The 23,029-nt window shown below is 45.2% G+C and overlaps 1 protein-coding gene and 1 pseudogene across 1 annotated transcript in view; one reads left to right on the forward strand and one right to left on the reverse strand.

Annotated features, from left to right (window-relative positions):
- Nucleotides 1-23,029, reverse strand: part of SLC25A15 (solute carrier family 25 member 15) — a 54,829-nt gene that overhangs the window by 9,074 nt on the left and 22,726 nt on the right. The window contains exons 2-4 of the mRNA XM_029936831.1: nt 20,104-20,228; nt 4,114-4,372; nt 143-280 (exon numbers count right to left, since the gene is read on the reverse strand). Coding sequence (XP_029792691.1) covers nt 143-280; nt 4,114-4,372; nt 20,104-20,158 — 452 coding nt within the window. The 5' untranslated portion in view covers nt 20,159-20,228. The remainder of the gene's footprint in view (nt 1-142; nt 281-4,113; nt 4,373-20,103; nt 20,229-23,029) is intronic.
- LOC115290377 lies at nt 15,089-16,322 on the forward strand (annotated as a pseudogene).

Genomic DNA, 23,029 nt, shown 5'->3' on the forward strand with positions numbered 1-23,029 from the left:
TTAAAAAATTTTTTAAAAAGTAAAAACACTATTTGGGAGTAGATAAATCTCTTTCTCTCAGTTTGAGAACAATATAAAATTTACAAATACTCCATGTACCAAGGCAACAGAGACCTAACCTCTGTGCCCAAGCCGTGCTTACTTATGGCTCCTGGCGATCTTTCCTGACGACTCCATCTCGTGCATGGTCTGCAGCCGGCACTTCACAAGCTCCGTGGGGCAAAGCACGAGAGCGGCAAAGGCAGAGGCGAAGGAGCCGGCGGCCGCGTTCTGGAGGTCACTAGAAGGAATCAGGCACATGGGTCCAGTTATTCATTCATTCAGCACTCACCATGCAAAGCACTCAGGCAGTGAGGGAGAGCAAGGGGCAAAGGAGAGGGGCACCTGCATGTGGTGTTTCATCTAAGGGTCCCACAACCCTGTGAGGCTGACAGCAACACCCAATTGTCATGTGGCAATACAATACACAGATCACATACTACTACGAAGTGATGATACGGGGATTCCAACCCCGGTCTGTCTGACTGCAGAAGCCATGCTCCTTTCACCAGTCCTAGCGCTGTGCACTGAATGTATCCCCCAGCCCGATTTCTATGCTGAACCCTTAATCCCCAATATGATGGTATTTAGAGGGGGGACTTCGGGAGGTGATTAGATAAAGTGCCGAGGGCAGAACCCCCAGGATGGGATTAGTGTCCTTCTAAGAGACCACCCAGCTTTCTCTACCCACTGAGGACACAGCAGGCGTCCCTCTGCAAACCAGGAAGTGGACCCTCAGCAGACATCAAATCAACCAGTACCTGACCTTGGACTTTCATGGTCTCCAGAACTGTGAGAAACAAAGGTTTGGTTAAGCCACCCAGTCGGTGGTATTTTGTTACAGCAGCCAGAACTAAGGCACAGTGAAATACAAAACAAAATCAAAAGGAGGGAGGGAAGGAGGGAGCAGGAGAGAGAGTAAAAAATTACCCATACTCCCACCACCACCCCAAAGGCACCCATTAACCCTTCAGTGTATGTGCCAGTAAGCTCTCTACACCCAGTTCCCAAGCGTACCCCCGCAGCCCAAAATCCCAGCCTGGAGCAACCAGGTATGTGATGTAACTGCCACAGATGAAAGCCCAGGATGAATTTTTAACCATAAAGCTGCTTGTTGCAAAAAAGTTTCCCAGTTCAGCTGATGACCTCCTGACCTCAGCAACAGAGGGCACGAGGAGGGTACGAGCCAGCGCCAGCCAGAAAGCTCGATGGTCAGAGGTAAAAAGGCTAACTCAGAAATCTAAATGGAGGAACACACACGTGTAAGTACAAAAACCAGAAGTATTCACTCACTTCAAAAGGGTCTGGTACCAGCGGCCACTGTCACCAGCAGGGCTGTGAAACTGAGGTCTAGTCAGAGTCCAAAAACATGGGGGAAAGCCTGAGAAATCCATCATCAGGAATTCTTCTCTGGGAGTTCATGGGGGTCGGAAAATAAGACCCGTTCCAACCCAGACAGCTTTCTGCCACAGGACCTCAGCGGGCACAGGGGGCTGGGCAGGGAGCAGCAAGCGGCTTGAAGCAGGACAGCAGGCTCCTTGACACTCCCCCGTTAGCTGCCTGCATCCCATTGTCACTGGACAAAACGCCCCCGGGAGGTAATCCCCCCAGCTGGCAGCCCTGGGTAGAGATTCCAAAAACTTCTCCAAGCCATGAGCAACAGCCTAACAGCATGTTCAGTTGTCCTCAAGTTATGTTCGACAGTTACATAAACTGATGTCAGACATTAGTATAAAATCAAGGGCTGCCTCCCATCTCAGCCCTTCTTCTATTCCCTGGTGACCTGGTCTCAGGGCTGCAGGCAGACGGAAGGAGGGGGCCCGGGGCCCAGCTGGCTGGCTACACACCCAGGTCTCAGAAGAGCAGGCTTGGAGGGAGGCTTTCTTCCAGGAGGAAGATACTGCTTTGAGCATAGACTTGCTTTTCATTTCAGAGAATTAAATATCAGCCCATCACCTGGCAAGAGCCAGACACACGGCGATCTTTGCTCTCAGCTTCTAGCATGTGGACAGTGCCCAACACTGCTCACACTGCTCCTTCCAGCCTTTATTCCTTAGCTGTGTGTCAAGGCCAAAGCTTCGACTGGTTTCTGTGGTCTTTCAGCCAGCCTGCAGATCCATACCTGGTCCCCCTCAGGGACTCTCTCAACTTGCTGATCGGCAACAGTCAATTAGGGTCATTAACCAGAGTTGCCAAGTTTGCTGGAGCAAAGGTGGCATCGGTAAATGGGGACATCTATCCATCTAAAACACAATAATGGCCCGGCTGCCTGAGTGAATACGAGCAACGACAAGGCCAAATCAGGTGCATGGTGGACTTTGGCTCTCTGATAAATACTCTCCTCCCCCAGGGCGCTAAATGAAGCAGGCTGGCCCCACGCTGTACCTGCTGTGTAGGCGTTCAGAACTGGAACCACAGTAGGCATAGGATGGGGTTTTGTAAGAATCCAGTGTTTGTCACCCCTTCAACAAACAAGCACCTGAACGCTCCTGCTGTGTTCAGGCCCCAGGCGGCCAGGGGTCAAAGGAGAACGTGCCTCAGGGTGGCATTCTCACCAAGGACAGACAAATATTTACGGTCTTCTTGCTGAAATTCACAGCAGTGCTTCAACCAAACAGGGCTTTCCTTTCACTGCTCCTACTTATTACTTTTTTCTCTAGACCTGACCCCTACCACACAGTCTGGAGCGCTACTCTGGTCTTAGGGAAAGAATACCAGATGGGGGCTCAGAAAACATGGGCTTGAGTCCTGCTCTCTGTTATCAACTCATATAATATCATCCTAAGCCTGTCAAGATCTGCATTAAACTTTGCCCTTTAGAACACACGTAACACCACCGGCTTTGCTGCTCTCAGAGGACATCAGTGAGGGCTAAGAAAACAAAACATCGGGAGAGTCATGGAAGTCCTAACTCTGTCAACTCTAAGGCAGCAGTTTCCCGACAGGCAATAAATACACACTGTTCTGTGGGATGAAAAAGCAGCTCCCTCCACACCAAGACCAAAAAAGAGGGTGCTGGGTTAGGCCAATTGAAAAATGGATGGCTTCCTTGTTGCAGGACTTCCTCCGGGACCTCATGTGGCTGCTTGCTGTCCCCGTCTTCTCTGCCAGGTGTCTCCTCTGGGGATGCTGTAGGGGACCTAAGCCCCAAGTGTCCTCAGGTAGAAAGTCTCCTCCTTGAGTGGGGAGAGCGACAGTCACTAAGTGTTCTTCCCATCAGTCTCTATCAGGAGATCCCACGTTCTCCAGGTTTGTCTCCTGTGTATTTCTTTACTTCCTCTTTTTCCTGACCCCTCTGTGCTGAAGGTCCTAGAATCAGTGTGCAGCCCCCTGCAGAAGCTATCCCCCTGGGTGATTTCATCCAGTCCCCTTAAAAAACAAGTCCCATCCGTCAAGACGAAATACCTGTGTACCAAAGGGCAGGTCTTAAAGACCACCAGGTACCTCCAGAGAACATTTTGTACAAAAGCAACCTGCTTTAGTCAGTTGCAATAGGGTTTCCAATTCCTACCAATACAACCCATAAGACTGTCTGCCCTTTGCAACCATGAAGCAGATAGAATTTAAATGATTTGAAATAAATCAACGGTCAAAAAAGGGATGGCTACACATCCCAGTGGCTCCCGAGTTGCTCTTCGTCGCTGTGTACGTAAATATCCAAGGGATGACCAAGCACGAGGCAAAGTCTGTTTGGGGAAGACGGGGCCAAACAGGCTCATCTGCATCTTCCAATCCTCTGCATTTCGCTGAAGTGGAATCCCAAACTTGGCTCACAAGCCGCCTCTGTGGCTCTGGTCTGGCACCTGGGCCCACAAGAGAAGTGGTATGACCAGCAGCACCCGGAAGCCACCTTCCTGAAGATCAGCAACATGTAAGGGTGACTCCTTCTCCATGGTACAGGCAATCCTCCTCCTGCAGAAGTTGTGGTTTGCAAGTTTCACAGGATGACAACGTATTACTTCATAACCAGAGAGAAAGTGGGTTATTTTAAAAAAGGAAACATTCTTCCCATAAGGCATCATAAAAACCTTACCTCTACAACAAACTGAGCAGGTGTCAGTGCCCACAACTCACCTCAGCTTGGCCTGCTTTTCCAATCCAACCACTTTCCGCACCACCTGTTGGCAGAAGCCATAGCACATGAACAGGACAGAATTCTCGGCGATGTTGGCGATCAGTGCTGGGCTGGTCCCCTTGTAGAAGCCCCGGAAGCCCACTTGGGAGTAGGTTTTCAGGCAGCAGTCAGTGAGGCCCCTGTACAGGTCGGGGAACGTCTGCATCTTCACTTTGACGGTGTCGAAGGGCTGCCCAGTCAGTACACATGCCGTGCCCCCTACAACCAGGACAGAAATCTCCAGCAGGAGCCAATGTGGTTTAGAGTGCAGCCTCAAATACCCCAGAAATGAGAGGGAGGCAGCCTACCCCAGGGCTTACTTCCGCTTCCGTTCATTCCACCTCTTTCTCCCCCAAACCTTCTAGCCCAGTCCCGAGTAATGCCACAGGGTCCCCAGCGTGCCCTGCACCCAGCTATAGCCCTGAAGGAGCTCACCCTCGGCAGGAGAGACACATGTGAGTCCAACAGTCAAAACCACAGGATGCAAAAGGGTGGAGTGCATTCGGGGTGTCAGCAGTGGGCTTACAGTGGGCTGGCTGGAGGCCTGGCTCTGCTGTGGGATCCCAGACAAGCAGTATCAATTCTGAGCCCTGCTTCCTCAATTGGTTAGCATGAGGATTAAATAAAAATGGATGAGAAGGATGAACACAACAGCTGCTGCACACGTGGTTGATAAATGGCGCTTAGTCTGTGTGTATGTGCAACCATACAGAGGGAAGGGAGAGAAAGTACGGCAGGAGTTAATCACTCCCCTTTGCCTGAGGCCCAGCAGGCCTGATAACTATCAGAAAACAGAGGAAGGAGCAACAGATAAAGAAGAGAGAGTCTGGCCAAGCTAAAATATGGCCATATTGAAAATCTTTATTGGATTCTACCAGTTCATAATTTGTATTTGAAAGGGAGTGCACTGAAACTTAACTCTGCTTAGAATAAATCACATATTTTTGCACTCTTATACTGTAAGAGTTTAGAAAACAGCAAGATCTAAATTGTGTTAGATTACTTCCATAAAAATTCTGAACGTAAGGGACACAATGAATGATAACCACCTTATAATATCCCGGACTGGGTCAGCATTTGGGAAATGCCACTGTCTGACGCTTCTATCTTCCTTGGGCATAAGAAGCCACTGTAGCTCAGAGATTCCCCACTTGTGCCAGGAAACAGAGCCACTGGATGAAGCTCTGAAAGCTTCATCAAAACTGAAGAGAAGTCTTACATTAAATATTTAAGGAATGCAATTTCATAATCTGACATTACACAGTTACCCCAACGACACTGTGGAAAGTAGAGATAGGAGAGAGGCTGTTTTAAATAACTCCCAATAAAAAGACCTCTTCAAGGAGTTCCGGAAACTGAGCTCTTCTTTTAAGCAATCACAAGTCTGATCACTGGGATCCTCTCCCTACTGTTCATTTCTTCTAGGAGAGTAAGGATCCATTTCCACGCTGCCCTGCCAAATTATCCCCAGTTCTGAATTAGTGGAATCTAATTCAATAGAGGTTATTACCATTAGGGTTATTCTTTACCAGGTACTAACAATAAAATAAGACTAAATCAAAAAATAATTGAATCATTTGAAAAGAGGAGGATGTCAGCATTTTTAAAGGGGATACATAATTTAGGTAACCTAGATGCAGATACACTGAATAAAGCATTTAATTCAGAGTGTTACAGCTGTAACCAGAGGTTTCCATATTCTAACCCAGTCATCCCAAACAAATCAGACGTCACAGGTTGCTAATATACACACTTGTTGCAGATCTGTAACAAGTTACATTTCCAATAGAGAGAAGGTAGGAAGCTAGCGCATTTTCAAATGTCTACTTCAATTCTCTCCTTTCATCTATGGAGGGAAGTTGGCTCTCCTGTAATTTATCACAAATGACACTGTCGAGGCACATGCTGAGCCCTACTCAAGTGGGTGAGGACTACTCAACACCAGCACCACTCACTGAGACCCAGTAGATGCTTAGATACCCATCAAGTATCCAAGAAGCTAGGAGTAATTTACAGGAATATTACTCCATTTGCTTAGATAACGGACCTCTGATCATCTCATTCTTGAGAGACAAATGGAAATGGCATCTGCATTTTTTTTTGTAGGTATCCCAACAGGCTCTGCATTTTATTCCGCAAGAGAGGCACTCAGACCATGGTGCACTCTACCCCTTACCAATATTCAGTACTGTGGCGTTTTCTATGCTCGACACAGCTGAGTCAGCAGATGACTGTCAGGGCAGGGGTGGTGTCAGTGTTGAAAGTAGGGAGGGTAGAGCTAAAGACCAAGAAGCAGACCCTTGACCACCTTGTCCACCTGTGCAAAACAGAGAACCTCAAACCCAATGGAAGCGCTCGATAAATGTTGTTTTACAGCACAGGAAGCATAGCATTTTTTTTAATATTCCAATAAAAAAAATGCTCTTGATGGACCAATTGCTCCAATCAAAAGACACAAGGTAAGGATCCCTGGCTGGCTTAGCTGGTAGAGTATGTAATGCTTGATCTCAAGGTTGTGAGTTTGTCCTATGCTGGGTGCTGAGTTTACTTTAAAAAAAAAAAAAAAAAAAAAAAAAGGAGGCGCCTGGGTGGTTCTATCAGTTAAGTGTCCCGACTTTGGCTCAGGTCATGATCTCAAGCCCCATATCAGGCTCTGTGTTGACAGCTTGGAGCCTGCTTCAGATTCTGTGCTTCTCTTTCTCCCTCCTTCTCTTTCTCCCTCCCTCCCTCCCTCTCTGACATTCCCCTACTAGTGCTCTCTCTCTTAAAAATAAACATTAAGAAAAAAATGGGTGAATGAATGGATCTCTCTCTCACACACACACACAAAACATTTATATGCTGCCTACAAGAGACTCACTTCAGACCTAAACACATATACACTGAAAATAAAGGGGTGAAAAAAACATTTAACATGCAAAAGAAGGTAAAAAAACAAAAAAGTTGAAGTTGCAATACTTACACAAACACTGCAGCAAGACACAAAGAAGGGCATTACATTGTGATAAAGAAATCGATCCAACAAAAGGATATAACATTTATAAAATAGCTATGCACCCAACACAAGAACACCTAAATACATAAAGCAATTGACATAAAGGGAAAAATTGACAGTAATACAATAGAGGACTTTAACACCCCAATTACATCAACAGATCACCCACGCAGAAAATTAACAAGGAAACAGTGGCTTTGAACAACACATTAGACCAGATGCCCATAACCTAAACATACAGAACATTCCATCCAAAATCAGAAGAATATACATTCTTTTCAAATGCACATAAAAAATTCTCCAGAATAGATCATATGTTAAACCACAAAACAAATTCAACAAATTTAAGAAGATCGATTCAGGGCACCTGTGTGGCTCAGTAAGCTAAGCGTCCAACTCTTGATAGCAGCTCAGGTTGTGATCTCACAGATCAAGCCCCACACTGGTTCCACACCTAGCATGGAGCCTACTTAGGCATTTTCTCTCTCCCTCTCTCTCTGCTCCTCCACTCGTTCACATGTGCTCATGCAATCTCTCAAAATAAATAAAATTTAAAAAGAAGACTGAAATCTTATCAAGCATCCTTTTCACCACAACAGTATGAAACTTGAAACTGATCTTTCTCTTACACATACATACACACACACACACACACACACACACACACAAAACCCTAGAAAAAACAAATACAGGGAAGCTAAATAATAAGCTACTAAACAATGAATCAGTCAACCAAGAAATCAAAGGAGACAAATAAAAATGAAAACACAATGGTCCAAAATGTTTGGGATGCAGCAAAAGTAACTCTAGGAGGGAAATTTACAACAAGAGAGGCCTATCTAAAGAAAAAAGAAAAATCTCAAACAGCCTAAACTTACACTCTAAAAGAGCTAGAAAAATAAGACTGAAACCCAAGGACAGTAGAAGGAAAGATTAGAACAGAAATATGAAAGACTAATAAAAGATAGATAAAACAAAGAGCTAATTCATTGAAAAGATAAACAAAATTGATAAGCCTTTAGCCAGATTCCTAAAAAGAAAAAAAAAAAGAGGCCTCCAAGGCACCTGGGTAGCTCAGTCAGTTGAGCTTCTGACTCTTGATTTCAGCTCAGGTCATGATCTCACAGTTTATGGGATCAAGCCCCACACTGGACTCTGCACTAACAGCACAGAGCCTGCCTGGGATTCTCTCCCCCGCCCTTCCCCTCTCTCTCTGCCCCTCCCTTCCTTGTATTCTCTCCTTCTCCCTCCCTCCCTCCCTCTCAAAAATAAATAAATTTTAACAACAACAAAAAGAACTCAAAATGAGAAATGAAAAGGGATAAATAAGAACTAAATCCATTAGGATGCCCAGCTGGCTCAGCCAGTAGAGCATGTGACTCTTGATCTCAGGACTGTGAGGTTAAGCCCTATGTTGGGCACGGAGACTACGTTAAAAGAAAAAAAAAAAAAAGGAATGGATTTCAAGAATTTTATGAAAAATTATATACCAATAAATTAGACAACTTACAAGAAATGGATAAATTCCTAGAAACGTATAATCTTCTAAAACTGAATCAGGCAGAGAAAAATCTGAACAGACCAATTGGTAATGACGTTGAATCAATAATCCAAAACAAAACAAAACAAAAAACTCCCAATAAACAAAATTTCAGGACCAGATGGATATACAGGTGAAGTCTACGAAACATTTAGTTCCTATTCTTCTCAAACTATTCCAATAACAGAAGAGGAAAGAAAACTTCCAAACTCATTCCATTAGGCCAGCACTAGGCTGATATCAACAGCAGACAAAAACACTATGAAGGGGCGCCTGGAGGACTCGGTCAATTAAGCATCCAACTTCAGTTCCGGTCATGATCTCTCAGTTCAAGGATTAAGTCCCACATCAGGCTCTGTGGGGACAGCTCAGAACCTGAAGCCTGCTTCAGATTCTGTGTCTCCCTCTGTCTCTGCCCCTCCCCCACTCATGCTATATCTCTCTCTCAAAAATAAACATTAAAAAAAATACTATGAAAAAGAAAACTACAAGCCAATATCTCTGATCAACAGAGATGCAAAAATCTTCCTCAACAAAATATTAGCAAATTGTATTCAACAGAACAATTTAAGAAATCCTTCAGCACAATCAAGTAGGATTTATGCCAGGGATGCAAGGGTGGCTTAATATTCTCAAATCAGTGGGATACATCACATTAACAAGAGAATAAAAACCATATGATCATTTCAATAAATGCATTAAAAGTACCTGACAGAATACAACATCCATTCATGAGGAAAACTTTTAACAAAGCAGGCTGAGAGGGAACATACCTCAACATAATAAAGACCATATATGAAAAACCCACAGCTAATATCATACTCAATGGTGAAAAATTGAGAGCTTTTCCTCTGTGATCAGGAACAAAACAAGGATGTATACTCTCATTACTTACTCAACACAGTACTAGAAGTGCTAGCTGCAGCAATCATACAAAGAAATTAAAGGCATCCAAACTGGTAAGGAAGAAGCTACATTGTCCCTAATTTGCAGATGAAATGATACTGCCTAAAGAAAACTTTAAAGACTTCATCAAAAAACTATTTAAACTGATAAATGAATTTACTAACTTTGTAGGGTACAATATTAACACACAGAAATCTGTTGCATGTCTATGCCCTAATAACAAAGTATTAGAGAAATTTTTTAATTTTAAAAATTAAAAAGAAAAATTAAGAAAACAATCCCATTTACAATCACTCCAAAAAGAATATAATACCTAGAAATAAACTTAACAAAGGAGGTGAAATACCTGTACTCCTGAAAACTATAAAGCATGAGAAAGAAATTGAACATAACACAAATGGAAAGACATACCATGCTCATGGAGTGGAAGAACAAATACTGTTAAAAGGTCCATACAACCCAAAGCAAATCAACAGATTCAATGCAATCCCTACCAAAATACCAACAACATTTTTCACAAAACTAGAACAAATAATCCTAAAATTTGTAAGGAACCACAGACATCTCTGAATAACCAAAGCAATTTTGATAAAGAACAACAAGGCTTGAGATATCATGATCCCAGACTTCAAGATATACTACAAAGCCCTTGGTCCATGTGTGCATCCTCAGGCTGGATCGCCTCCCCAGGCACTAAGACACAGCTGTACAGAAGACCAAATTCTGCTCTGCAGAGTACTTCCTTCCAGGTGAATGACTTTCACTGGATGACGTTTTTTAATTTTTTGAGTTTGGGAAAGCCTAGCAGGACTGAAAAACAAAAATTACTCTTCAGGAAAATAAAATAATCCAGTATCGACAACATATCCACAATGTCTTGTGTACAGTCAGAAGTTGCTAGACCTGCAAAGAAATAGAATAATATCACCTATAGGGAAAGAATTCAGTTGATGAAACTGACCAGGAGATAGTTCAGGTATTAGGTTTAAAATGCAAAGACATGAAGGAGTGCCTGGATGGCTCAGTTGGTTAGGCATCTGACCGGCTCAGGTCATGGTCTTGCAGTTCATGGGTTTGAGCCTCACATTGGGCTCTGTGCTAACAGCTTAGAGCCTGGAGCCTGCTTCAGATACTGTGCCTCCCTCTCTCTCTGTGCCCCTCTCCCACTCACACTCTCTCTCAAAAGTAAATAAAACATTAAAAAATTAATAAAAATGCAAAGACAAATCAACAGTTATCATAATGAAGTTTAAAGACTCAATAGAAAATCTGCACTCTTAAAAATCACCTAAAGGAAATTTTAGGAATAAAAAGTATACTCTCTGAAATGAAAAATCCAAAGAACTTCAGTACCAAAAAGGAGTGGCAACAAATAAAAGATTTAGCCACACAAAAACAGGATAAATAAAATAGAAGGAGCAAACTCTAAAATAGTCAAAATTGAAATTTTGACTTTTTAAAAATGTTTATTTTTGAAAGAAAGAGAGCATGGACAAGGAAGGGGCAGAGAGAGGAAGAAAGCAAGAATCCTAAGCAGGCTTCACAATCTCAGTGCAGAGTCCAATGCAGAACTTGAACCCATGTACCATGAGATCATGACCTGAGCTGAAATCAAGTGGCCACTTGAACAACTGAGCACCCAGGTGCCCTGAAAATTTGATTTTTAAAGAAATGAGTGAGCGAAGTAGCAAGTTAGATGAAGCTAAAGAGTACAATACAAACCAAGGTAAGGAACTGTACATGATGAATCACAAAGTCATAAGAAATGTGGAAGAAGCCACAGAAATATAGGTGAAAGATGCAGAGATTGCAGCACCCTACAAAAGCAACAGAAGAGAGAGAGATTGCAAAGGATGAACTGGTCAAAGAAATAACAGCAAAAAAATCCCTCAGAATTTAAAGAACAAAGAAAATTCTAAAGACCTCTGGTGAAGGTGAAATAGCAATACTCATGGCAGTAGATTTTTCATCAGTAACAATGGACATAAGTAAGCAATGGAGTAACATTTTCAACATCCTAATGGAAAATGATTTTCAACCTAACTTTCTAGGCCAAGTTAAATTAGCATTAAGCATGGTGAAGCAAGGACCTTTTCAGATATGCAAAGCCAGCAAATTTACCAGCCAAAAATCATTTATAAAAGAATTACTGAAAGATACATGCCCAGAAGAAAAAAGAGGAAGATATTAGACTTAAGAAAAAGTGGATAAAACTCTAATAGATTCCAAGCATGGAGCTAGGGAGGAAATGAGTGATGGCTTGAGCGTTCTATCTGTTAAAGAGGTAAAGGCTGCTGAGGCAGAGGATGTGAAGAACTTAGAAACTCAGGAGCAAGAGTCTTCAAAGTGGAGGGGGCGACTCAACAACAACAAAAACCACCTCTAGAGGAGGAAGAGTCCCCAGAGCTAGAAGTGGAGGGAGATGAGGCTGGAGGAAGAAAAAGAGGCTTCAGTATTATGTGAGAAACAGGACACAAACTTTCAGTGTCATACTGTAGTAAATACAAAGCATGAAGTTGAGGAAATAACCAATAATGGCTTGGATATTATTTTAATTAAAAAGGAAGGAGATTTGGAGCCAGAGGAAGAAGGTTCAGAGTGGGAAATGAAAGTAGTCTTATTGTGGAAGGAAAGGACTCTGAAAGTAAAAACATAAAGACTACCTCCCAGATTTAGAAATAAAAAAAAAATTAAAAAAAAAAAAGGAGGCTACATGTGTACTTAAAGAAATCGCCCGCTCGCTCCACGTGGATCCAGTGTGTTGGTGGAGTCTGTGAGCCTGAGCTTATAAGCCCATAATAAAGCCCTTTGCTTTTGCATGCGTGACTCGGTCTCCCTGGTAGTCTCTGGGTTTTGGGGGCGATATTGGAAACTTGGGTATAAATATGGTGCATTGGCTGGGAAATCCACCCCCCACCCCGCCAAGAGCTCCTGGGACCCCGACACATTGGGCCTAATCGGCGGCTGGTGAGTGCACTCATTTTTTTGTCCGTGTCTAAGTCTTTCTTGTTTGTCTGGTTGGTTCTTTGTGTGTGCGGGGCCAGGCGGGAGGTGGCCGAAACGACCTCTGTGGGGCCTCAAAGGAGCCAGGTGGACGCGCCGCGCAAAGCTCGAGGCTGTGGGTGCCAAGAGACGTCTTGGACCCACTCTGAATTGGGTGAGTGGGATCTAGGACCCCACCGGGAGGCCGGAGAGCCAGTTTGTCTGTAGGGGGTTTCACTGGTGGCAACAGTGTAACCTCTTTAGGAACAGGGGGAGACTGGAGTAAATCTCCTCTTGCCAGGATTCTGGTGGCTCTCTGGAACAGGTCGTACGGGTGGCGCAAGGGAAAGCTGGATGCCCTTGGCTTAGCCATAGAGCCAACTTATGTCTGTCTCTCTGTGCATCTGTTTGCTGTGCATCTGTTTGTCGTGCATCTGTTTGTCTAAGTATAATTTTTGGTTGTGACTCTGATGAGAGCCACTAGACCTAGTTCTGCTTCACTTCAAGAAAGTTGGGATTTGAGCTCACAATCTATCAGTGGATGTCAGGAAAGGGAAGATCTTTTTTGCATGAACAAATGGCCAAATTCGATGTTGGATGGCCAGAAGATGGGATCTTCGACCTCCCCACCCTGGTTAAAAGGTTTTCTTTCTCCTCGGATCTTAGCAGCCAAGAAAATTACTGCCGCCCAGCCGAGAAACCAAAAGTATTGGAGCTCTTCAGTAACATTTCGGGCTTCCCCTCCCATTCTTTGTTTCTGCACCTACTAGGGTGTGATATGCCTCATTGTCTCCTCCCAGCCTCAGGGGCTAAGATTTAGCCCACATCCACTGGGTGGGGAGAGGCCAATCTGCATAAGTGGCCTCTCCCAGCGGGAGGCAACAAGCTCCTCCTTCCACCTTAGGTGATAAGAAACAAAAGACCGCAAAAGTCAGATTTTTGCATCAAACTTCCAGGTCAAAATTAACTAGGGAACAAAGTGTCTCACATGGGCTCATTCAGTGTTTGAATTAATCTAAGTCTGCTGGCTTGCTTGTACCTGGATTTGATACAGTTCAAATAAGTTCCTATTAATTGTTAATTTAGTCTGTCTCAGTTTTCATGGGTAATTGTTAAGGTTTTGCTTGATGATAAATTGAGATTGAATTCATTGGCTGTCTGACAAGATAAAAACTAAGCACAAGCCACAACTAGTGATTGATATATTGGTATAGGATGAGGTCTGTAGAGGCTCATGCTTTTGACTTGTGGCAAAACAACTGGGAATATTTAAAACTGTTAAAAATCTGCTTTATACTTAATTGGTTCATAAGTTTACCATCCAAGGAAAACTCTGGTATAAACATCTTTCAGTTAGTAACTAAGTCCTCAATGGGAGACTAAGGTTTCTAAGAGTTAAAATTCTGCTAAGTATACTTCAGTCTGATAGGAAAATAAAAAAGCAACCCGATATGCAGGAAATTGAGGATACGTAAGGAAAATAAATAAAATTATCCATGGAGACTGGTGGATATTGGGTAGTTCTCCTTCCCTATGCCCTTTACAGTGTAAAAAAATTCCCCTTACACCAAGGAGGGCTATGCTACGCTTTAGGGGAACAATGTTACTTCTATGCCAATAGCTCAGGAATTGTACAGCTTGGAGCCTGGAACGTGCTTCAGATTGTGTGTGTGTGTGTGTGTGTGTGTGTGTGTGTGTGTGTGTGTGTGTCTCTCTCTCTCTCAAAAAAAAAAAAAAAAAAAACCACATTAAAAATAAAGAGCAGTGGACCTGAATAAACATTTTTCCAAAGAAGATATCTAAACGGCCAACAGATCCAGCATCACTAATCAGGGAAAAGCAAATCCAAACCACAAGAAATCACCTAATACCTATAAGAATGGGTAGAATCAAAAAAACAAGAAATAACCAATGTTGGCAAGAATGTAGAGGAAAAGAAACTCTTCTTAAACACTGTTGGGGGGCGCCTGGGTGGCTCAGTCGGTTAAGCTTCTGACTTCGGCTCAGGTCAGATCTCACGTTCGTGGGTTCGAGCCCAGCATCGAGCTCTGTGCTGACAGCTAGCTCAGAGCCTGGAGCCTGCTTCGGGTTCTGAATCTCCTTCTCTCTCTGTCCCTCCCCCTCTCATGCTCTGTCTCTCTCTGTATCAAAAATAAATAAAACATTAAAAAATTTTTTAAAAAAACACTGTTGGTGGGAATGTACATTAGTGTGGCCAACAATGGTGGGGGGGCGCGGGGAGTATGGTGAGGCGTTCCTCAAAAAATTAAAACTAGAAATATCATGTGATCCATTAATTCCACTACTGGGTATTACTTACTCAAGAAAAATAAAAACATGAATTCAAGAAGATACGTACACCCCTAGCTCCCTTGCAGAATTATAATAGCCATGACACGGAAATAACCTAAGTGTCCACTGGTAGATGAAGAGGTTGTAAAGGTGGCCCCTCATGCTCCATGGCCGTGGCTGGTACTGGCCACCTGAGTTGGGCTTCCTGGAGGCAGGGCCCATGTGGCAGCCAGCAGTTCCCATGCAAGGTGGGAGGCGACCCACAAGGCTGGGCTCCACAGGGCTTCCAGGGCCAGAAGGGCTGGCTTGCGCTGTGCTGCAGCCCACTGGCCTTCCTGCTGCAGTTCCCCACTCCCCACCCCCAGCAGCAGCAGGACCCCACCAATGCCTTCCACCGGGGCCTCTTCCTCTTCTGCGGGGCACCACCATGACGCACAGGCCCCCGCGGAGAGCAGCCTCTGTTCCCAGCCAGGGCCGGGATGATGGCCCTGGTCACACGTGGAAAGAGCCGCCAGAGGGGGGGGTGGTCCAACACCGTGCCTGGTCCCCACCCCCACCCACTTTCCGCTTCCTCAAGCATTCTAGGCCCCAGCTGTTGAGCTAATCAATTGCTTTTAGAAATCAGCTACCTTGAAAAACTGACTTTTACTCCTATGAGCCAACTTTTGAGCATCCTCCTCCAGCGACAGAGTATGCGCCTTCAGCTCAAGTCTGGTATTCATCTCTGCAGGGTTTGTGGCTGTGCAGGCCCCAGAACATGCCCCAGATGTCACAGGCACATAACTGCTAAAGAGCATCAGACTCAGGCTGGAGGCTGGAACATAAGCAAGCTTGGACACAGCCAGATTATTTGGACAGAACAATTCCAGATCACAACTTCCTTTTTCCAGAATTTGAAATTGTAATAGAAACAGAAGATAGATTACACCTGAAGTTGTTGAGAAAAAGAAAATGAATCAGAAATTATGGAAAGCATGGGTGAAGCACCTGATTGGAAGAACTGGATTCTATGGATTCCATGACAATACATAAATCCAAGGAAGATAAAATTTTCCACGAGCTTAAAAATAAAATAGCCATTGAGAGGCAGCTGGGTGGCTCTGTCGGTTAAGCATCCGACTTCAGCTCAGGTCATGATCTTGCAGTTGGTGAGTTCAAGCCCCACTTTGGGCTCGGCTGACAGCTTGGAGGCTGGAGCCCGCTTTGGATTCTGTGTCTCCCTCTCTCTCTGTCCCTCCCCAGCTTGTTTCTCTCTCAGAAATAAACATATTAAAAAATTAAAAATAAATAAAACAGCCCTTGAGCCAGAACAGGTTCTCAGACATGGTAGAGGGATTGCACCCATCTGGATTCCTGGTGAAAATATCCCTCAAGAACAGGTCGTTCCACACTGCCGCTGTGGTGTCAAGAGAATACCTGAATTCCAGGTCAGGCATCAGCTACTAGCTACCTAAGGCTGACAGACTAGGCACAAGTGTCAATGGGGTGCTCTGGCTGTCTTCCCCTGTGCTGAAAGCTGTAGACTGGGGATTGCTACAGAGAAGACATTGGAAGCGAGCGGACATGCCAAAGACGCCATAAAGCCTTGCAAATGCTTGTAATCTCTTAAATCTTGCAAAACCTTGCAATTCCATTTCTAGGACTTTGTCCTAAGGAAATAATTATACCAGAGACAAAGATGTTTTAGGTGAGTTTACAATGTGTAAATATTAGTGAAACAAAAATGTCCAGTGACAAGTAATTAAATAAATTTCAATGTATCCCCCACAGCAGAAGATAATGTAGTTCTAACGGTACAGACCTATGTGCACATCCAGTAAGACACAGGCTTAAACTGACACCAACAGGGGCGCCTGGGTGGCTCAGTCGGTTAAGCATCTGGCTTCGGCTCAGGTCAGATCTCACGGTTCGTGGGTTCGAGCCCCACGTCAGGCTCTGTGCTGACAGCTAGCTCAGAGCCTGGAGCCTGTCTTCAGATTCTGTATCTCCCTCTCTCTCTGACCCTCCCCTGCTCCAGCCGTCTCTGTCTCTCAAAAATAAATAAAAAGCATTTAAAAAAATCTTAAACTGACACTGATATTCATAATATGTTCAGATCTTTATAAGAGTATGTATATATGTGTATATCCACAGAAATCTGGGAAGATACAAGCTCAGTGTGAACTAATTAACTATGAATGATGGGACTAGAAGTAATCGTTTTATCTATGTTTCTTTCTACAAAAATAGTGTAATTACCTAAAAAAGGTTATATATATACACATATATGCACATATACACATATATGAACATATATATATGCTCATGCATTCAATGGAATACTACCCAGCCATAAAGAAGGAAATCTTCCCATTTGTGACAACATGGATAGACCTAGAGGGGGTTGTGCTGAGTGAAATTAGTAGGAGAAAGACAAATACCATGTGATTTCACTTATATGGGGACTTTAAAGAACAAAAGGTACAAAGACACTCTTAAATACAGAGAACAAACTGGGGGCTGCCAGAGGGGAGGTAGGTGGATGAAACAGATAAGGGGACTAAGTGGTACAAACTTGCAGGTATAAAGTCAGTCATGGCGATGAAAATTACAACTCAGGAAGTACAGTCGATGGGGAGAGAAGCTGACCACACGTATGGGGCACAGGGAGTAATGTATACAATTGTCAAATCACTATGCTGCACCCCTGAAATTAATAGATGTTAACCATATTTCAATAAGAAGAAAAGGCTTTTGGCTTGTTTTAAATTTTGTCATTTGAGAGGATAAATGCCAAAGATCGAAAAGGTCACATTCCGAAACTCCACTAGTTAAGACATACAGCAAACTGAGCAGTCGGCTGGGCGGCGGCGGGGGGGCGTGTTATTTTATTATCATCAAACTACTAAATCGTAAAGGGAGACCAAGTTTACCCTTCAAGGCAATTTAACTTTTGAGCTCTACACTGCCTCATGTCAACATCACTCAATTACTTAACCCTCTTCTCCAGATCCTCCCCCACCCTAGCTGCTTGGAGCTTTCGGTCCTTTCCTGGAATCTCTCCTACACTAGCTTCAGACAGTCAGTGACAGCTTCCCAGCACTTTACATTAGATGAGCTGGACCCAAAACCTGCTGGATGGGAGAGGCCTGTTTCAAAGAAAAGGAGGGACACAGAGAACACTACATCCCCTCAGACCACGATGGCCCAATGGCCCTATGTCCTCTCAGACCACGATGGCCCAGAGACCCGGGTGTCAAAGGCTCCAGACTAACCTCCACTCCCAGGCATGCTGTTGGCCCATTACATAGTATTAAAACAAAGACAACAACAGGGCTGGTCAAGGAACCAAGCAACCAAGTTCCTAGCTGTGTCTTGAGCAACCATCTAGCTGTGCAATCATGAACAAATCCACCGTCCCTCTCCGGGTCTCTTTTCTACTTATACACTGAGCATTAGAGCCAATCTCTCTAAAGGCCCTTCTAGCTCTATCATTGGGAGACTGAGACCCCTCCAAAGTGGGAGTTTCCTTTCCCAGCACCGCAGGCTCAGAGCACAGACCCCTGCAAAGGAGCCTGCTGTCCTCCAAAGGTAAATAATACAGGGCAACGGTACATCAGTGAGGGGTGACCCTGTGCACCAGTGCAGGAAGAAATCCTACCTAGTTATCAGGACAATTAAATGCCATACATGTAAGGACCCAAAAAACGTTAGTACTATGATTTTAAAAAAAGCCCGGAGGCCACCAGCAAGTGCCTTACACACCAGACTCCCAACAATCCCCTTGCAATTAAGATCATTAAAATATACTGTAAATTATGATTGTGGCATCCAAACCATGTCCACACGGAAATGCCTTCCTAGGAAAAAGAAAATTCTATCACAGCAGATTCTACATCTTTGACTGACTGAAGGACATTTAATTCCAAAAGCTAAGAATTTTTCATGTGGTTAAATGCCCTCCTATGGCAGAGACAAAAACTGAGCCAGGAACATTCACAGGACTGTTAAGAGGGTGCCAGAGGCAGGCAAATGGGTCCACCATTCCCACGGCCAGTGTCTTCCCAACGTGGCATGGGAGTGGGGTGGGGGATGGAACATGTGGCCTAGGGGCTGCAGCTGGGTAAGGACTGACCCGAAGGCACGCAGCAGCCTGGAGGCCGGTGGGGCTAAACCTAGGCAGCCCTTAGTTTCCCCCACTCCTGCACCAGGAGCCTCCTGTGGTCTCTACCCTGGGAGCTGGTGCCTGCACTTACCAGTGTCTGTAGTGCACTGTCCATAACCTTCCTCATCAGCCTACCTTGCTCAACCTTTGGTTCATCAGAACTGCGACTTGTTTCACAATTAAGGGAATGACAGGATGGTAGGTGGCAGCCCACTTGAAGTGTTGACCCAGAAGGTCCCACTGGATAAGAGGAGAATGGGCAATACACCCCTCTGGCCTCTCCACTCCCAGGAGCTGTGACCCATCAGAAGAATTGGTACAAGGGGCCAGGGCAAACCAAGGTTTTCCTCTGGGAAACAGGAGCATTCCAGCACTTCTCGGGCCCTAAAATAACACAGGAACCTAGAGAACCAGGTTACTATCGTCCACTTCCAATGACTGACCTTGGGCGGAGCAAAGGTAATCTTTTAAAGAGCGGCTTGGGTGTTGCAAGCAGGGCCCAGGAGTACTTACTTGTGCCCTGTGAGGCTGCGGTCTACCCTGGGGCTCGCCCCGGTCCAGCCCGCCATGCCCTGGCAAATTCCAGGGCTTCTCCTTTCCTTTTCCGGCTATAGAAACCATCAAATACCAGTCTCATTTACCAAAGTCATTTCTAAAGGGTGTCCTCCCTTCTGTCCCTGGCAGTAGTAAGGATAGTAACTGGGATGTCCCTGGAGAAATGGCACAGTGTGACTCTGGACTACAAGGGCTCTGAAGATTGACTGCCAGGCTTGGAGTAAAATCCCAGGTCACCTGCATAGCCCAGCCATGTGACAGAGGACAAGGGACTTCAGCTCTGAGCTGTGAGGGATTCCAGCTGTAAACGGAGGACATCCCCAGCACACACCCTGACTTAAAGTTGTTCTGTAAGGAACTACTCTGTCTTCTGCTGTTCTCGGAACACACTATTAAACTTTCATCAAACGGATTCTGTCCAAGGCGAAGCCATGTTGCTTCTGGAGTGACAAAGGTGATCTTTTCACTACCCTTTCACAGATCTCACTTGCAGCAGGAACTTAAGGAATAGAGAACGAGGTTTCCCCTGGCATTACCTGCGGCCCCCGCCGTAAGGTCAATGGCAGCTTGGATGGCAGGACTGGACTTCATGTTTGGCCACTCCTCTGCTGGGTTCGGTGGAAGGCAACTCTTTGGATCTTATGATGGGCGTCTCATATCCCTGAGGGGAGACAAGAGCTCACCATCAGTTGGGCCTCTGCAGCTCACCCTCTACTGGGACCTCCCTCAACTTCTGGGAGCTGGGAGATCAGCTGTTCATTTCTCCGAAGAAAGGCAGTCAAAAGTGTCAGCGCAGCTTAGAAATTGGCCTCTCCTTCTCCCCGCCCACCACCTCCTTGTAAAAAAAAAAAACTCACAAGTCAAAAACCTGAGTATCAATGCTGCAGCCACTGGTGTTGGGTGCAGGGAAGGGAGCTTTTCAACCGATCTTTTGGAAGAGCTTACAAACTAATGCCAAATCCCAGACACCCAAGCCACATCAATCTCATTTTTCAGAGCCCTAAGTCCACTAGGCTCAGGTCTAAATTCAGACGGCAGCCTGTGTTGGGTCCCTAAAAGATCATCATAAAACAGTAGGTCTGGAAAGGAATGGGTTAGAAGGAGCTCTGCAGAGTGACACATGCCAGCTCTGCCACCAGCAGAGGGCCCCTTTAGGCCTCTGAAGCTAGGGGCCCCCAAATATAAAAGGTGAATATAAGTATTATAATACAAAGGCAATCACAAATAGCGACGTGGGACAGATGTTCTTAGAAGCACAGAGCATAGCACCAAACATGGCCAACAGTCCCTTCCAGAGCTTCTCAACCATAAACGTGGACACAAGTCACCTGGGGAGCTTGTGAAACTACAGATTCTGATGCAACAGGCCTCATGTGGGACCAGAAACCCCACCAGTCATGACAAGCTCCCAGAGGAGGCTGATGGTGACCGGCCCCCAACCACATTTTGAGAAGCAACACCTGGTCCACTGAGAGCTCAATTTGCTTGATAAGAATACTTATCAAGGGCACTTGTTAAATCTCCTAGTGATTTTGATTCAGCAGGTTTAGGCTAGACCCTACAAAGTTTGGGAGAACTTGAGTCTACTCCACCGCCTTTAGACAAAAATCACTTATTGCAGAAGAAGGGACTTTATAAATAGGGATTTTTTTAAAAAAGGAAATGTGGCTCATTAACACAGAATTTTAAGATAACCAATTCAGCAACCAACTCAGTGTGGTTTTCAAACTATGTAAGTGACTTGTGAGTAACAAGGAACAATTTTTATTCATCACACTAAAGACTTTTGTGCTCCCTGTCAGGGCACCTCTCAGAGAGGGTGGTGGGCCGGCTGGATCATTAATGAAGGCCAAGGTCAACCTAAACATCAAAGAGTTTTATCCACTCACAAGTTTTTTAACCAATTGAAGTATGTTGCCAATGACCAGACACCAAGAATCTTGATTCCTTACAAAAAACTGTAAAACCAGCAATCACAAAGCACAATACTGCACTTGAAAAAGCAACTAAGTTAGACAAGACACAGATTTTATGTTGTTAACGGAACTGGAGAAGCAGGTTCAATAAATAAGTTGATGAGGTGGGAGGAGCCTGGCTGGCTCAGTCTGTGGAGCCTCCGACTCTTGATCCGTGGACTCTTGATCTCCAGCTCTTGAGTTCAAGCCCCACACTGGGCATACAGATTACTTAAGAAAAAAATAAAGTTGATAAGGTGGTGGCCATCTGGTACCTAGAGAAGGAGATCAGCATCCTAATTCAATCTCCTTTTTTCCAGATGGAAAACTGAGGCCAGAAAGAAGGGCTTTTCCAAGGTTTTACAAGTAGTCAGTAGATTCAACTCAAGTCTTGCCTTTTGGGTCTGTGCTTACCAACCAGTATTTAATTCCAGAGTATTCCAAACTTACCAAAAAGAAGAAAAATAAACACTCAACCCTGCGTTTCAGAGGAAAAAGTGGAGGCAAGTGGGGAGAGGAGTCACATGGGGCCCAACCAATGTGGCTTCTCAGAGTGGTCAATTATTTGGGTGTGTATATTCCCTTCTTAATTCACAAAGAAAGGCATACATTGTATTGTGTCATCAAGTGTGAATTCAACCCCCTCAGGGAAGCCAAGCTTAAACACATTGAAACCTACAAACGACTTCTAGATTAGGATACTAGACAGTGATGCAAACAGAACAACTCAGATCGTGCGGGCCACTGACTTACTGTGTAACTTAAGAAAGCTTCAAGAAGTCTTGAAAAAGACATATGGGGGTGGGGGGGGGGTGGAGGAAGAGGAGGCAAGACTGGCCAGAAGTTAAAACTCCTTCTTGAACCAGTTGAAGAGAAAAACTGAATCCTTTCAGCGTCCCTTTACCCCTCCCGCAAAAAACACGTGTCGGACTCCAGAAGAGACAAACAACGGGGCCAAACAACCCTTCTGGTTCCCTGGGGAAATCAATTTCTCGATCCGGAGCATCCCCCGAGGTCGCATTCTCCATCGGGTAACAGGGACTGCGGAAAGATTCCAGCTTCAGGCCAAGCTGGCGCGGGAGGACGCCTCCTCCCGCCGAGCTCCCAGAGCCGGGGCACCAGGTGCTGCGAGGCCAACCCGTCTGGCCGCTGAGAAGCCGGCCAGGCGCTCCTGCTCCGGGACTCGGGGTCCTCGAGGGCACAGGGTCACCTCGGGGAGACCGCTCCCAACTTTCTCTTCCCAGCTGGAACGTTCGCTGACTGCCCGCAACAACCTGCAGGAGTCTCCCATTCAAAAGCGCCTCCGTCCCCCACCTTCCACCCCCCACCCCGGGCTCGAGCACCAGCGGCGCCCGGAGGCCAGATGATCCTCCGAGGGGGCAACGAGGGAAACATTCCCAGCAAGTGAGCACCGCGGGGAGGAGGCCGCGGAGCCCGCGAGTCTCCGGCGAGCCCCGGCCGGCAGCTCCCGCCGGTCCCCGGGCACGTGCAGCGCGCCGGGCCGCCG

This window comes from Suricata suricatta, chromosome 4, assembly GCF_006229205.1.
Source record: "Suricata suricatta isolate VVHF042 chromosome 4, meerkat_22Aug2017_6uvM2_HiC, whole genome shotgun sequence".
In the NCBI taxonomy this organism is placed as follows: Eukaryota; Metazoa; Chordata; class Mammalia; order Carnivora; family Herpestidae; genus Suricata; species Suricata suricatta.